This window comes from Rhopilema esculentum, chromosome 12 (genome assembly GCF_057945365.1).
Source record: "Rhopilema esculentum isolate cy_ngs chromosome 12, ASM5794536v1, whole genome shotgun sequence".
Lineage (NCBI taxonomy): Eukaryota > Metazoa > Cnidaria > Scyphozoa > Rhizostomeae > Rhizostomatidae > Rhopilema > Rhopilema esculentum.
The window spans coordinates 4,280,931-4,298,886 of NC_142826.1; the positions used below are offsets into that span (position 1 = coordinate 4,280,931).

The 17,956-nt window shown below is 37.8% G+C and overlaps 1 protein-coding gene across 1 annotated transcript; it reads left to right on the forward strand.

Annotated features, from left to right (window-relative positions):
- Positions 1–291: 291 nt before the first annotated feature.
- LOC135682255 (uncharacterized) lies at positions 292–11,353 on the forward strand. The gene is made up of 3 exons (XM_089111849.1): positions 292–2,678; positions 3,741–5,835; positions 6,213–11,353. The coding sequence occupies exons 1-3, from the start codon at positions 1,691–1,693 to the stop codon at positions 10,798–10,800; spliced, it is 7,671 nt and encodes a 2,556-aa protein (XP_088967975.1). The 5' UTR covers positions 292–1,690; the 3' UTR covers positions 10,801–11,353.
- The last annotated feature ends 6,603 nt before the right edge of the window (positions 11,354–17,956 follow it).

Consider the following 17,956-nt stretch of genomic DNA (forward strand, 5'->3'; position numbering starts at 1 on the left):
ACCATTACTCGTTCATCAAAGTGATGCAATACTTTCAGACGTATATGTATAATAAAATATGTATAAACAAAACTTTAAAAATTAAAACAAAATACAAATGAAACTTGAAATTTTAAACAAATGTGATATTTAAATAACTATACAAAACTGTTTAAAAAAAGTTGCGGGTAGATTCTTTTTTGCCTTTAAATTTATAGATTGCTCCATAATTCCCCCCCCCCCCCCCATATATCGAGTTTATTTCAAACCAAACTGTAAAGTATTTGTCTTAATTATGAACAGCTCATAATTTGTTGATTGCCTTGGGCTGTGACAATGAATTGATGAATTAGGAACAAAAAAGTTACGAAAATATACTGGAGTAAGATTATTAGTTGATTCATAAACAGAAGATAATAGTTTCAGTTTTAAGACATCTGAAATTCTAAGTTGTTTTAAGTTGTTCAGGATCGGAAGAGAATAAAAGAGAGTCAGGAATTCTTGATGTGATATAGCTCTTTTTTCTGTAACTTGAATAATGGCTAAATTTATGAATCAAACGTTTGTCCCTAAACAATGATACCATATTGTAAGAAGGACATAAACAAAGCATTATAAGTTGCTATCAATGTTGGACGAAGGTATCTAATCCTGAAGAGAATGTCACAGGTTCTTGCCAGTTTTTTGAGTTAAGCAAGATGATATTTCCAATGACGGTATTCATCTAAGAGAGGTCCCATGGATCTAATGGGTTTCACCATGGAAATGTGCTTTTTACCAATTTTGATGGCAACGAAGCTGCAGAAGAGTGAACAATTAAAAAGTTGGTTTTGCTAGCCAACGTTTGACATATTTAAGTTCTTTGTTCACCCTCTTGTCAAAGTTTTTTTTATTCATAATAGATACATTTATAAAAGCAAGGGTCTTAGCACTGATCCCTGAGGCACATCACTTGTAATCTTCAGTGGGCCTGAATCTCTGCTATTATTTGAAACAAACTTTGTTCTATCTCTAAGATAAGATTTAAACCACAAAAGTGCACGTGTGATTAAATTTTGTGATTAACAGTATAAAAGGCTTTTTGTGTGTCAATAAATATAACACACCCATGCGTTTTTTTGTCAAAGCTTCTTTTGTTGGGATTTTCCATTGATGCTAGCGCATTTAATATAGCACTGCAGTACATGCTTATCGTGTAGAGATTTGTTTTTTCTTCTTGTTAATTCATAGAGTTGCTTGCGTAATTAATGTTTGTGTAGGTATCCGTAATAGACTTGGTTAACGGCGTTTTGAGCTGACTCAGGCTAATCATGGGCTGACTCAAGCTATTCATCGGTCTAAACAAACAGCTTAACGACATTTATTAATCCGTATATGCATTTTAAAGTTATTCATAAAAAATCTTTGACGTAAAATTTGTATCCTGTTTTTCTAAATGCTGATTGGTAGACATATTTAGTTCGTGTAGATTAAAAGTATATAAATCGTCCGATTGTAAGGTAAGAAGCGATAGAGACGGCGATAGAGAGATAGGTAATCTGTACTGAGGTGTACAATGAAGAAGGATTGGATACAACTGTTGTGTTTCCTTTAGTGTTCTCTTGGCACTTTAACATTAAATCTCTGAACCAGCAGATAGTTCTGGTGTTGGTACACTAGATAATTTCTACATCGTGGTCCACCGATCCAGGGATAGTTAAAGGAAGAGAAAATGGAAATCGGAAAACTGAAGAAAATAAGGAGAGGTCATCGAGCATATGTGACGAGACAGATTGGAAAAATAGACGAGCGCAAGGGCGACGAAAAGGAGCTGAAGCAGATGGAAATTCAGCTTAAAGAGAAACGAGACACGTTGAAGGTCTTAGATGAAAAGATTTTGGAACTGATAGCAGACGAAGAAACCGAATCCGAAACCGAAGGCGTTGACCCTATCAGCAAAGAGATCGAGGATTCAGCAGGCTTCCAAGAAAAGGTAAATTCTGCTATTCTTTACGTTCAAGAATGTTTATTGCCTGAAGAATCAACACGACGAAAGAACTCGAATATTTCAGTTGATAGCCTCAGTTTAAATGAATCTTCAAGGAAAGTAAGGGCGAAGTTGCCAAAATTAGAACTTAAGAAGTTTTCCGGAAAGCCCCAAGAATGGTCAGAGTTTTGGGACAGTTTTGTTAGTGCCGTTCATGGGAATGATGAACTTTCAACGATTGATAAGTTTGCCTATTTAAAGTTCTATTTAGAAGATTCACCTAGCAGAGTAATTTCAGGGTTAGAGCTAACTGAAAGAAATTATGCGACAGCAATTGATCTGCTAAGGGAAAGATTTGCGAAACCGTCCTTGATAAAACAAGCTCATATAAAGGACATGATGAGCTTGCAACCAGTATTTAATGAAAGGAACGTTGCAAAAATGAGGGACTTGTACGATAGTTTAGAGACCCATTTTCGGGGACTAGAAGCGTTGGGTGTTGACCAATACAATTATTCTTGCATCGTTGTTCCGACCCTTATGGAAAAAATACCAGATGTTGTTCGTTTGAATATGATTAGGGGTACTAGGAAGCAAGATGACTGGGTCATGGAAGACTTTCTAGGAGCATTTAAAAATGAACTAGAAATAAGGGAACGAAACCAGCCCATATTTAAAGAAACGCGAGGGCGAGACATTGATGTCAAATCGAGGTTTGCAGGGAAAAACCAATGAGGTAAAAATAAACACTAGAGTGCGAACTCCTAACCGAGGCCCGAGGCCAGCATGCGCACGGCTACCATTTTGAATGCATGGCAAAAAAGTTCCATGCAGTACGGTAGTCATTACGCGTCGCCAGCTTTTCGGCAATTTTGATGTTTCTAAACCGCAATGGTAATTTCGTGTACGGCGTACGGATGCCAAAATAGATACGGCAAAAATGTTTTGAGCAGTGATCCTTCAATGGATCCTTTGGGAAACGGAAAACCTATCGCGTTTCATAGGTACGGTATGCCATGCATGTTTTGGCCTAAAAATGTGAAATGTCATACTATGCGAAGAGCCTCGCGGCTGGGAATTTTTTTATCGTCCCTATTTCTATATTGTGAACTTTAAAATGGTTTTGATATTCTTTTGTCGGCGGAGAAAATACAACTTTTCTTTAATGCAAGTTAAGTTTTATGTATGTATTAATTGGTTTGTACATGGCTTTTGCTAGAGGATTTTGAAAAGCGTTTAGTAAATAAATCCTAATAAAGCAAACTTCGAAACATCTAAAATCCTTTAAATTTTGTAATTTTATGTTTCAAAATTTCAACACAAAAAATAGTTCAAATTAATATGCATTGCATTATACTGCAGGTTTCCAGCCAATGAAGCACTCCGTTTGCAATGGGTTAAAGCTATGAGGCGTGATAAGTGGGCCCCATCAAAGTACAGCTACATTTGCAGCGAACACTTTTTGTTCACTGACTACACTGTCCCCCCTGGTCAGCCTTACACAAAATTGAAAAAGTCAGCTGTTCCATCAAAATTTAACTTCCCCCCTCTTTTACTACCAAAAGTAAAAAAGGCCCGCCGTTCCATTATCTATGCAAAACCAGTAAAGAAGAAAGCAAGCCCAGCAAAAAACACAAAAATGCCACATTTAATATCAAGGAACATTCTTATTGTAAAAAAGCTGAAACAAAACAATCACCACCAAAATTAAGACTTAGAAGGAAGATTAAAACTCTACAACAAAATCTAAGAAGAAAAAACAAGAAAATAAAGTCATTGAATGATTTAATTCAAGCTATGACAGACAAAAATCTCCTCAGAGAAGAGCCAGCCAAACTTCTGAATGACCAATTCTCTGGCCTCACTTTGACAATGTTTGAAAATCAAATAAAGAATTCAAAGCGAAAAGCTGGGGGTAAGAGATACCACGAGGAGATTAAGAAGTTTGCCTTAACCCTTCATTTCTATTCGCCTAAGGCATATCTATTCATGAGGAAAGTCTTTGACCTACCACATCCATCTTCTTTAAGAAATTGGCAGTCTTCTGTGAACTGTGAGCCTGGATTTTTCAAAGATGTTCTAGAAAATCTTGCTGCTCAGCTTGCCAACAACACAAACATGTCTGACTGTGCCTTAATGATAGATGCAATGGCCATAAGGAAGCAAGTGATTTATGACAAGGGCAATCAGAAATTTTCAGGCTTTGTTGATTATGGAGGTTGCATCCTGGAAAACAGTGAAGACCAAGCTTCTGAAGCACTAGCATTTCTTCTTGTTGGTCTGAGAAGTCACTGGAAATGTCCAATAGGATATTTCTTTACAAATAAGTTAAACGGGCAAATACAGGCATCACTAGTTAAGAGTGCATTGTCCTTGGTTGCTGATTATGGCTTTAGGGTTTGGTCACTAACTTGTGATGGCACATCTGCTAACCTTGAAACACTTAGGTTACTTGGTTGCTCATTCACACCAAATTATGATGGCATGATAGCCTCTTTCCAACACCCGACTAGGCCATATGATGTTTATGGAGTTCTAGATGCATGCCACATGGTTAAGCTAGCAAGAAATACATCGGGCGAATATGGGAAATTTTCTACAAATTCTGGGGATATTATTTCTTGGGAATATATTGAAAAATTATGCAAGATGCAAGAAGAGGAAGGTTTAACTTTGGCAAACAAAATTAATGTAAACCATGTGCATTGGCAGCAGCATAAAATGAAAGTAAAATATGCAGCTCAGACACTGAGCTTAGAATTCTTAAAGACAGACTTAAAACATGCTGAATTCGAAAATGCTAGTGCAACTATTGTCTTCATAAGAACAATTGATAAAATTTTTGACATCCTCAATTCACGGTTTGCATTTGCCAAAGGCTTTAAACGCCCAATAAGGTTGCGAAACCTTGAATATATCGAGCAAACTTTTGCCCAATCAGCAGAGTATCTTCTGTCCTTGAAATCCAGTGAAAGGCAATTGCTTGTGTTCAGTAGACGCAAAACTTTCATACTTGGTTTTCTAATGACAATGAAATCTATTATGTCAATTGCAAAGGAACTCTTAACTGCACCAGAAAGGCCATTTAACTATGTATTAACTTACAAGTTTTCCCAAGACCACATAGAGTTGCTGTTTGCTTGTATCCGAGGACGAGGTGGTAATAATAACAATCCAAACACCTTACAGTTTAAGTATGCCATAAGGAATTTGCTGCTTAAAAATTCAATTGTTGCATCGAGCCAGGCTAATGTCATGTCATTTGATGAGAATTGCACATGTTCTTTATTCAGTTTAAAGTGGACAAAGCATAGATCTCCCATATGCGAATATCCAAGCAATGATGATGAAATGACTGATGAGGACGCAAATGCTTTGTCTGAGAGTCTTGATAGGATTTCCTTGTCAAACTTCTCTGAAAACATCATATACTACATTGCAGGATTCATTGTTTGTCGTATCATCAAAAAGCTTGATTGCTCTCAATGTTCTGAAGCCCTCATTCTCAATTGCATGTCAGAGGAACATGACTATGTGACAGCACCATTTTCCCTGTTTCTGGATAGAAAGAACAATGGAGGGCTTATAAAAGTATCATTTGGGGTGCACAAATTAATCACATTATGTGAGAAATCATTCCGGGAGAGAGTTAAAGGTACAAGGAAGGGAGACATGAAAATCAATTCACAAGTTGGATTGATACGGAGAATGACGAACGGCGTGCTACGAAGTCAAGGCGAAAACCTAAGCAAATTATTTCCATCGTTTTCCAAACATGCACACGAAATCGACCCAGTCTTTGAGGATGATCATCTCACACAAGTTGTGAAGAAAATTTGCGAGAAATACTTCCTTCTGCGTATGCAAACTTACGCCAAGCATTACACAAGGCAGATAGTAATGAAAAACACACCAAGTTTACGACACCAGATGAACAAATTAGTTTTGTTTAAAAACACATAAACTTAAAAAACCATAGCTTTTGCTGTTTGCTTCAAATGTTTCGTTTAGAAGTTTTTCGCCAAATATTAAATCCTTCATTTTAAGTGAAATATTTTATAAAGGAATTCGCTTCGAAGCTAGTTTGGTTTATTAAGGTAGGCAATGCACTGAAGCCTATGCACATTCAGTGCATTGGACGTGCAGTTAAAACAACTTACCTCCCATAGAAATCATTGCAAAAGGTCTTCCTAGGCACTGCTTTGCCTAAATTTGCACAATTTTGTCGAAAATGAAATAAAAAAAGCCTTTTCCTCCGTTTTTCCAGTAGCACAAACAGTCGTCCTCCACACTTATTTGTTGTCTTTTGCCATGCATTCAAAATGGTAGCCGTGCGCATGACGGCCTCACTCGCGTCAACGGAAACCAATGGGAGTTCGCACTCTAGTGTTTATTTTTACCTCATTGGGAAAAACCCGATGAGCGGAAGTGCTTTGCATGCTGCAGAACATGCTGAATTTCAAGAGAAAAGGCTGTTTTGTACTTTTTGTCGTGGGAGTCACGAAGAAAATGACTGTAAAAATGTAACTGATGTAAGAGAACGTAAGAAGCTCGTATTTAAGTATGGTAAATGTTTTTTATGCTTAAGAAGAAACCATAAATGTATCGATTGCCGCTCGAATCTCGTTTGTTTTAAATGTAAACAAAAGCACCATTCGTCTTTATGTGATAACGGTAAAGTAGATAGAGTAAAATCTAAGTTTTCTGTGCCATCAGTACCCACCCCACTTGCTAGCACAACTTCCTGCGTAGGAAATGTAGGTAACGGGGGGAGCGTAGCATTGCAGACAGCACAAGCGGTTTTAAAAGGCAAACAAGTTGTTAGGGCACGCGTGCTTTTCGACACAGGTAGCCATAGGACCTTCGTTACGAAGGACATTGTTGATCGCTTAGGACTGAGCCCCATTAAGCAAGAGCGCTTAGGAATTACTACATTTGGTTCCACCAGAGTTAATGAGAGTCTGAGAGATGTAGTAGAACTCAAGTTGTATCCAGTGAAAGGTAGTAAACCAACAAGTGTAGAAGCCTTTGTAGTTGAGCATATCTCAGAAATTAGAAATGAGCATCCAGAGATTGTTAAGCATAAATTTCAACACCTTACTAAATTATGGTTCTCAGATGTTTCAGCTAAGCAAGAATCTTTGACCATTGATGTTTTAATTGGTAATGATTTCATGTATGAGCTGCAAGGGGATACAGTTATACGAGGGGAGCCAGGAGAGCCTGTGGCTGTGCAAACGAAGCTTGGATGGGTGTTGTCAGGACCATTAATTGGTATGAAAGTTGCTTCTTGTGAGAATTCTAGTGTTAATCTCATTCTTGATTCTTCACCTGCAAATAAGGTTAAATCGTCTTTGGATAATGAGGTACAGAAATTATGGGATTTGGAGACAATTGGCATAAGAGATACAGATGAAGTTCATGATGATTTGCTTGACAATGTTTCCTTTACAGGCGAAAGGTATTCTGTTAAATTGCCTTGGAAGGTGGGGCATAAACCCCTTCCATCTAATTTTACGAACAGTCTTTGCAGGTTGAAAGGGCAGCTAAGAAAATTGAAGAAAGAACCAGAGGTGCTGCAAACATATGATAACATTATTAAAGAGCAATTGAAAGATGGCATTATTGAGAAAGTTGCAGAGTTAGAAGCCAGTGAGAGACAACATTATTTACCGCATCAAGCCGTTGTTCGAGAGAATGCAGAGACCACAAAAGTAAGGATAGTGTATGATGCTTCATCAAAGGAAGGAAAAACAGGTACCTCACTTAATAATTGTTTACATGTAGGCCCACCACTCACACCCTTGTTATTTGATATATTGTTAAGGTTTAGGGAGTTCAAAGTACCTATGGTAGCAGATATTGAAAAAGCCTTTTTGAATGTGGAAATAGATCAATCAGATAGAGATGTTTTGAGATTTTTATGGGTCAAGGACATTCATAATGAGGATTCTCCTGTTGAAGTTTATCGCTTTAAAAGAGTTGTCTTTGGGGTAAATTCATCTCCATTTCTTTTGAATGCTGTGTTAAGATTCCATATTAACAAATATAAGGAAGAGGACCCAGATTTTGCTATGAAACTTGCTGATAATTTCTATGTAGACGATTTAGTGTTTGGAGCTTCAAATTTAATTGATGCAAGAAATCTATACTTGAAAGCTGTGGAAAGAATGAAAGAAGGGGGTTTCAACCTCAGAAAATGGAAGAGTAGTAGTTTAGATTTGGTAGAAGAATTCTCTAAGCATGATTTTCAAGTTTCAGAGACTAAAGAGAATGAAGAAACTTATGCTAAAGAAATGCTAGGTAGTAAATTATTTGAAGATAGAACAAAGGTTCTAGGTATATCATGGGACACTTTGAATGACACTTTTGAGTTTGACCTAAGTAAAGTAACTGAAGTGATGGAAAGTGAGAAAATCACAAAGAGAAAGATATTGAGTTGTTTAGCCAAACTTTTTGATCCACTAGGACTTGTTAGTGCAGTCACAGTAAGTATAAAGGTTCTATTTCAAGATTTATGTGTGGAAAAATATGATTGGGATGAGGAGCTACCAGAAGACAAGAAATGTAGGTGGGAGAAAATTGTTAATGATTTGAAAACTGTTGGAAAAATAACTTTACCACGTTGCTTGTATGACTTGGATGCTATGAATGTCAAAAATTGTTGGCTACATGGATTTGCAGATGCAAGTCAGCATGCATATAGTGCCATGGTTTATTTGGTCTATGAATCAGACAAGGGTATACACTCTCAACTCATCTGTGCAAAAACTCGTGTTGCACCATTGAAAAAACTAAGCATTCCACGTTTAGAATTAATGTCAGCCAGAATTTTGGCCACTCTAATGAAAGTTGTTTTTTCAGCTTTGAAGTCACAATTAAACATAGTAGGATGTAGGTATTGGCTTGACAGCAAGACTGCTCTTTATTGGATAAACAATGCAGGTTACTGGAAGCAGTTTGTACAACACAGAGTCGACGAAATATTGAAAGTGTCAGAGAAAGAGAACTGGGGACATTGCCCTGGTGCTTGCAATCCAGCGGACTTGGGTTCAAGAGGGGTTCAAGGGAGTGCATTGGTTGAAAATAGACTTTGGTGGCATGGACCACATTGGTTATTGATGGGGGCAGAACACTGGCCCAATGAACTGCTGTTAAGTGAAACCCAAGATGTAGTAGAGGAACAAAAGAAATCAGCAATGGTTCTAACAGCTGTGGAACAAAAGAAAACAGGTATGTCAGCAATTATTGACATCAGCAGGTTTAGCTCTCTAGGTCGCCTTTTAAGAGTAACTGCTTATGTATTGCGTTTTGTTGCCAACTTAAAAGCAAAAGTTCATAATCAGCTTCCTGCGAATTTAGAAAAACTCAGTGCTTCAGAAATTCAGAGTGCAGAACAAAATTGGATAATTGATGCACAAGCACTTATTCCCAAGGATCACAGATACAAACAGTTATGTACCAATCTAGGATTGATCAAGCAAAATTATGTTTTGAGGTGTAAGGGAAGGCTAGGAAACTCAGATTTGGAGTTTGAAGGGAAATTTCCTATTCTTTTACCAAAAGAAAGTAAGATCACGGAGTTAGTTGTTCGTTCTTGTCATGAAATTGTTATGCATAATGGTCTGAAGTCGACATTAGCAGAAATTCGTTGCAAATATTGGATTCCACAAGGAAGGCAGACGGTTAAGAAAATTTTAAGGAATTGCATTACCTGTAGAAAAGCTCAAAGTAAATCTTATTCCGTTCCACCAGTAGCAGATTTGCCAGACTTTAGGGTCCAGAGGACGCCTCCTTTTCAGAATGTTGGGATAGATTTTGCTGGTCCGTTATACCATAAGACAAAATCTTTGACTATGGAAAAGTGCTATGTTGTATTGTATGTTTGCTGTACTTCAAGGGCATTGCACTTAGATTTGATAGACGATTTGTCAGGGCCAACATTCATTCGTAGTTTGCGAAGATTTACTGCGCGTAGAGGAACACCACATTTGATAAACTCAGATAATGCTAAGACATTCAAGTTTACACATAAATTCTTGCTTAAACTCGCACAAGATCATGCAGTTTTTTCTTTTTTACAAGCCAGAAGGATAGATTGGAGATTTAACCTTGAAAGGTCACCTTGGTGGGGAGGCCATTTTGAAAGATTAGTGGGTAGCGTTAAGAGAAGTTTAAGAAAGACTCTAGGGAATTCCAGGTTATCTTTTGATGAGTTAAATACATTGTTGATAGAAATTGAATGGTCACTTAATTCCAGACCATTAACGTATGTATATGATGAGATAGGCTTTGAAGCATTGACACCATTCCATTTAATGTACGGTAGAAGGTTACCACAACTGGCTGAAGGGGTTGAGTGTAAAACAGATTTATTTGACGATGACATTCCTTCCTACAGCAAACGTTTCTTATTTCTCGTTAAAAGATTAGATCATTTTTGGTCTCGATGGAGACGGGAATATCTTGCAGATTTACGAGAAGTACACAGATCGAGTCAGGGAAATAACGCTGAGACGAAAATTGGAGATATCGTACTGATCAAAGAGGACAATGTAAAACGAGGTAATTGGAAGATGGGATTGGTTAAAGAACTGATTTCCGGAAAAGACGGAGTGGTAAGAGGTGCTAAGTTACGTATTGGAGGCAAGGGTAAGCCAGAGTTTTTGAATAGACCATTGCAGAAGTTGTATCCATTTGAAGTTAGATGTGCAGACGTAGGTAGTCGTAGACAAGAAACAGATCGCGAAAAGAGAGAGGAGGACGGGGGTGAATACTTACCACCTTCTAGGGCTAGGCGAGCAGCAGCCAAGGACGCAGAATGGAAAACAAGGGTCATGCTTGACTCAGAGTGAGTCAAGGAGGGGAGTGTGTTGGGATTTTCCATTGATGCTAGCGCATTTAATATAGCACTGCAGTACATGCTTATCGTGTAGAGATTTGTTTTTTCTTCTTGTTAATTCATAGAGTTGCTTGCGTAATTAATGTTTGTGTAGGTATCCGTAATAGACTTGGTTAACGGCGTTTTGAGCTGACTCAGGCTAATCATGGGCTGACTCAAGCTATTCATCGGTCTAAACAAACAGCTTAACGACATTTATTAATCCGTATATGCATTTTAAAGTTATTCATAAAAAATCTTTGACGTAAAATTTGTATCCTGTTTTTCTAAATGCTGATTGGTAGACATATTTAGTTCGTGTAGATTAAAAGTATATAAATCGTCCGATTGTAAGGTAAGAAGCGATAGAGACGGCGATAGAGAGATAGGTAATCTGTACTGAGGTGTACAATGAAGAAGGATTGGATACAACTGTTGTGTTTCCTTTAGTGTTCTCTTGGCACTTTAACATTAAATCTCTGAACCAGCAGATAGTTCTGGTGTTGGTACACTAGATAATTTCTACATCTTTTAAAAGCTTCAGTCATACTTATTAATGAATGATCAACTGAATGATTTTCTTGAAAGCGAAATTGTAACTGTCTCTGTGAGTGCCGATCTTATAGCTGATGACTCTTCCTGTCTAATTTTGGATGTCTTTCTTCCACGGAGCTGATGGTCGTCCCCTTGGTCTTCTCCCTTTGGTGTCTCCTTGGATCATTGTCTCCTCAAGGCCGCCCCTTCTTATCGCATGACCGAAGTATTGTAGCTTGAATAGGGCGATATTCTTCCTTAACGTCATACACGTCCCAATCTTTTGTAGAATCCATTCATTCGTCTTTCTGTCGCTCCAACTGACCCTCGACACCCTTCTTTAAGCCCACATTTGAGACGCATCAGCTCGTTTTTGCCAGCCTTTGTTATAGCCCAGGATTCAGATCTGAACGATGCTATCGCAAAAGCTGTTGCTCGCAAGCTGTTGTAGTCTTGGTTTCAAGCGAACTCTAATGTTCCTGCTTTTCCAAATTTGGCTCATTCTTTGGACTCTTTTCTTTGCCATCGCCATTATTTTTCTTATTTTGACTGTTCGATCCTTCAGTGCTGATCACTGAGCCTATGCAAACGAATTCTTCGGCCTCTTCAATTTCGAATCACCATGAACTTGGTTTTTCAGGGCGTTCAAGATGGCGCCACTTTTCTTTCTATTGTGGTTGGTAATTGCCCACACAGTGGGCTCGATCGATTACGTCTTCGGGAACTTTTGCTCCAAAGCCCTGTTTACACTACAACTTTTGACCGTGGTTGAACCTGGGTTAACGTTAACTTGGGTTAGAAATTTTGCAGTGTAAAGCAGCTAACCTGGGTTGAACCTGGGTTAAACCAACCCTACTCTGGAGGTGGGTTGAACCTAGGTTGACCCCAGGTTAAGTATTTCGAAATGCAGTGTAAACGTAAACCTGGGTGGAACCCAGGTTGACGATCTAATTCGCGCATGCGCCTTTTGAGCCATGAAAGGCGCCAAACACAAATTCAAAACAAATTAATCTTGGAACGCTCATGCAAAAAGGACCTTCAATTTAAAGCAGCATGTCTTGAAAATGAATGAAACAAGGGCTGAAAGCGGTAAACTATGGGGCGATGATGAAGTCATGTCGTTAATCCAGATCTGTCAACCCTCCCGGTTCCGCCGGGAGACTCCCGGTTGTGACTGCTTTCTCCCGGTTTTTAAATTTTTTCTCCCGGTTTTAAAGATGTCTAGCAGAATGTCTAAGAAGATTCTTCACCGATTGTTTTGAATGAACTGAACTGCGCATCTTATGTTTTAAAGACAGTTCCATTGTGTATGTTTTCTTTTTACAGAGGTATAATTGAGATATAATGGTCACATTGACTTTCCACATGACAACAATTTTTTGTTAGTGCTTACTGATTGACAAAAATGCACTAAAAGTTATTATGAAGTTACTTCTCATGATCACTTTTGTCATAAACTGTTTGCCGAGCACAACATTTTATCAGGTATATTTATTCCCTTAACGAATTACTATGATCTCCTTGTTTTTGACTAAATCTCCCTGTTTTTCTTCAAGAAAAATCTAAAATCTCCAGGTTTTGAAAATTTAAGGTTGAGAGGTCTGTTAATCGAAATGTGGGCGGACGAAGACAACCAGCAACAGCTAGATTCATGTACCAGAAAGCGTCCTTCACAACGAAGCGCATGCGTGACGAATCTAACCTGGGTTCAACCCAACTTTGCGTTTACACTATACTTTGTTGCAAATGTAGTGTTAACGAAAGTGGGTTCAACCTGGGTTCAATCCAGGTTAGCGTTAACCCAGGTTAAAAGTTGTAGTGTAAACAGGGCTCAAGTTAACAGAGAGATGTTTAAATTTGTCAAGGCAATCGTCAGCTGATTCCTTCACCCCGGCATGCAGCAAATCAATGTTCCTAATACGCAAGCAAAGGTGGCGTTGGTATGGCTCTCCAGGTGGGCCTGCTAGATATGGCTCTACAGGACGGTGATTTTATCTTCCAAAATGTTACATTTCTTACTTTGATCTTCAAGAATTACATTAGGTTACTAGTGCAATCCTTTCTCGCTACTTTACTTTCGCAGGATCATTAAGTCATGAAGAATTTCCATGGTTAAACTTGCAGGAGGTGCACCTGCTGAACTGGGAGTATCAGATTTACCTCGGCGTTGCTTCGTCATCTCGGACATAGATACATTAATGTGGCTTTGTCATTTACTTTTACAAAAACTTGGCAATAAAGGCACGATAAAGAAAAATAAATCAACAAAATTATATGAGCATGTCGCATGTAAACTTGTTCCACCGACTGTCAGAGCTGAGAGAATTGGTCGAAATTTTTGCAGCCATGAAATAAAAGCCCTCCGCCCAAATTCCGTTTTCAACCTTGGTACCTTAACAGATAGTTCGGCAGTGTGTGTACCTGGTTTCTTGTGTTTTTATCGTATGTATTCTCAACAACAGCATCTTTCATAACATCACAACATTTTGTTATAAGTTGCCTAGGACAAGCATAAAGCTACTTAATTTCTGCATCAATTTTGGTATGCAAAGGTCTCACATTGTTAACGTTTGGTGATGTCATCTCATTTTATTTTATAAAATCTCAGGCTCTGCGCTCAAAACTTTTGTACTCTGTTCTCGTACGACTGCAAGAAAGATAAACCCCTAGTATCCGAAAATTGGCACCACTTTTAACGTGTAAATCAATCCTCATTAAATCAATTCACGGATTATTCTCAGCAGACGTAACCTTCTAGCAGCTCTTTTGTAGATTTTATAAAAATGATCTTCAATACTGAAGTTTGATTCAAAAAAACCTCGAAGTATTTCTAATAGGACGTTGCATTAAAGGCAGTATGTCTCCTTAATGATTGGCTAATATGAACAATAGGTCTTCCCGCCTTAACGGATTTGACTGGCCTAGCTGCGGTAGTGGACGGCATTTGAAACTGCGAGCAAAAAGCTATCGAGAATGGCAATAAAATTTAATTACTGGAATTGACTGATGAAAACGGAAGCATTTCCTTTCGCTGTTGACATATCTGTCGCAAAAACCAAGCAGGGAACAAAATTTTTCTAGCCACAGCTTCACTTCAACAGGAACACAGCCATTTGATTCAAAGCTCTGGAATCCATGTTGTCTCTGATTGTTTAAATCATTTAATTATCCATTAAGCATAACGGTGCATGAATTTCACTCCCGTGAAAATAAAGTTTAGCACAATAGGGGACAGACTGCCTTTAATTTTCACATCGCTCAAGTTCATTTCCATTGCTATTGATCTTCTCCAGTTTATTTAGCCTTTTTGATATCCCACGTTGAACGCTTTTGATAGAAAGATAAACGTCCTTTTTCTGTGATCAGTAAGAAGAGATATTGTCAGCTCTGTAGAGCACTTTGATCGGTACCAAGAGAAAATTAAAAAGTGAAAAGTCTTCTGAATTATTCGCTTATACACGAATTACAAAACGAGTTTTTATATCTCCAATATCTCCAAAACTGTTGATATCATCTGTAGTACAGATATTGTCCTGTAATAATCTGCCTCAGTTCTGCTTTCATTTCTGAGTAGCGGTATGACTTCATCTTGATACATGAGTTTTGCACAGTCTAAGTTCACAATGATCAAAAATGCCTAACTTTCAGCTAAGCCAAAATTTTATAAACAGAAAACAATGACCTGTGCCCCGATAACAAAATTCTCAACAAGGTTCCAGTTATCCAGTTACACAACACGAACCGCATTAGATATCAATGAAAAGAGCCCAAATTTGGAAAATCAAGTTACACAGCAAGAAACGCATTAGATATCAATGTAACGAGCCAAAATTTGGAAAATTCATTTACACAACACGAAACGCATTAGATGTCAATGTAACGAGCCCAAATTTGGAAAATCAAGTTACACAACAAGAAACGCATTAGATATCAATGTAACGAGCCAAAATTTGGAAAATTCATTTACACAACACGAAACGCATTAGATGTCAATGTAACGAGCCAAAATTTGGAAAATTCATTTACACAACACGAAACGCATTAGATGTCAATGTAACGAGCCAAAATTTGGAAAATTCATTTACACAACACGAAACGCATTAGATGTCAATGTAACGAGCCAAAATTTGGAAAATTCATTTACACAACACGTAACGCATTAGATGTCAATGTAACGAGCCAAAATTTGGAAAATTCATTTACACAACACGAAACGCATTAGATGTCAATGTAACGAGCCAAAATTTGGAAAATTCATTTACACAACACGAAACGCATTAGATGTCAATGTAACGAGCCAAAATTTGGAAAATTCATTTACACAACACGAAACGCATTAGATGTCAATGTAACGAGCCAAAATTTGGAAAATTCATTTACACAACACGTAACGCATTAGATATCAATGTAACGAGCCAAAATTTGGAAAATTCATTTACACAACACGTAACGCATTAGATATCAATGTAACGAGCCAAAATTTGGAAAATTCATTTACACAACACGAAACGCATTAGATATCAATGTAACGAGCCAAAATTTAGAATTCTCAAAAAAATTTCTGCTACTCCAGTGTTAAAGCTTGGAATGAAATTCAACTGGAGGTTAGGAATATTCCTACCTCTTTCGGATTCGAGAAAAGGTGAAAACTATGTTAAACGATCTCTACGAAGAACAGCTCTGTAAAACTTGCTTCGATATAGGCAGCTGTTTCTTCGAATAATGTAGGTCTTAGAATCTGGCAAAAAGATGAAAAGACTTCAACTTTTGAAGCATCACCATGAAAACATAGACTCCTACGTTTTTCCGACATAAAACAGCACTATACGCAAAAGATGGATGAATTGATGAATAACAAAAAAGTTCGCATGCCCTTGTGATGTTTCAGAGACGCCCAAATAAACTCAATTTTTAAACTTTAAATTTGCATAACAAAGAAAATCATTAAGAAAGTTACAAAAAACTACTTCCAAAACTGAGAAACACAATAGGCGAAGTCAATACTTTGTCATCACTCCTTGACTTTTAATAACAGCGGCAAGACTTGTTTCATTGAATTTGGCGAATTCTTGTTGAGTTGCTTTTTCATGTAGCCTCACACGTGTTCAACTGGGTTAAGATCTTAACTTTGCAATGCCCACATAAAACTCTTCGCAACTGAAAAATAGCATTGCATATCTAGCTGAGTCTGGTCTTGCATTGCCATGCTGGATTATAACTGTCATACTGTATCAAAGCACTTTTTCACCGACAGAGGTAGGTTGTTGTCCATTATTTGATGGCTTCAATGTTTCCATCAACAACCAACAACTTGCTAAAAGGATGGGTACTAATATATTCCCAGACCATCACTGATTGATCCCTCATAAACACTGACAAGAAAAAATTTGGATCGTTCTTTTCCGCTGCCTTTCTCCAAACTCTTTGTTTTCCAGCATCAATTTGCAGCTCAAACCTACACCCAGCGGAAAAGGTAACGTTAGCCAAGTCCTCTTTAGCACATCAGTTAACAGCTTTTACCAACTGTACTCAGTGTGAGTGAGTAAAAGGGGCAAATTAATTACTACAAAAATGTGAGTTGTTTTTAAAGTCCAGAAGGATATAAGGTTCCAAGTTGAAAAATGGTGCATTTTACCAATGACGTTTCTCTTGCACTGTCCGTTGGAGATATTTTATCATCTTGTGAGTGATTTAGCAGATTAAAATGTATGGAGATGTTACTGTCAGGATCATTGTCATATTTGCTGCTTAGTTGGGTCTTGTCTCTGACATTCCGCAAATTCTCACCAAGTATGTTGTTGTTAATGTTTCATTAATTTAAAGGACATTACATTGGATGCGAGAGATGCAAAAGATGACACATGAAGAAGAACAGGTGAAGCTGGATTTTACTGTTAATGACTTGCTTCCTTTAGAAATAGCTGTTGTTGAGTTTACGTGGGTGCAGCTTTGACAAACGAGATGGAGAGATATCAAGAGAATCAGGCAAACGATGGTTGCTGCATACAAGCATGATACAAGGTAGTCTCTGACTATATCTTTGATGTGTGTGTATCTGTCTTTGGTGCTTTTTATCCCTTTTGAAGGCCATCATTAGTGGAACTTTAAAAATCTCCTTGTTCACTGAGTCCTTGGTCCTCGTAAAAAACAAACGGCAAGACTGACAGGTATAGTGAGGAGAACTGGAATTGAAATATCAAATGACTACATGACTTTATGGCAGTCATTTTGCCAAGCAATTGGTTTACATGTCTATTAGCAAGGAATTAAACCATTGAAGTAAGAGATAGAAAATTCTGCTAGAAAAGTGCTAGAAAATTCAAGGGTATTTGTATGTAACATAGCTTATCATTGGAAAAAAAGTCCTGATTATAAATGAAAAGTCTCGGTTCAGTCTTGTCTTTCTACACGCAGCTATCTCGACGTCTTCACAACACGGTCGTCGTGGAATTTTATTCCTTGAGACCTTTTATGAAAACTGTTTCAAAGAGCATCTTTAGATGCCTTTTGAACTTTGAACGTATCCTGAACACGCAGACGTAACCTATGGTCTCCAAATTCCATGGCATGGAAAATTGTATCCTCTCCTCCTCATT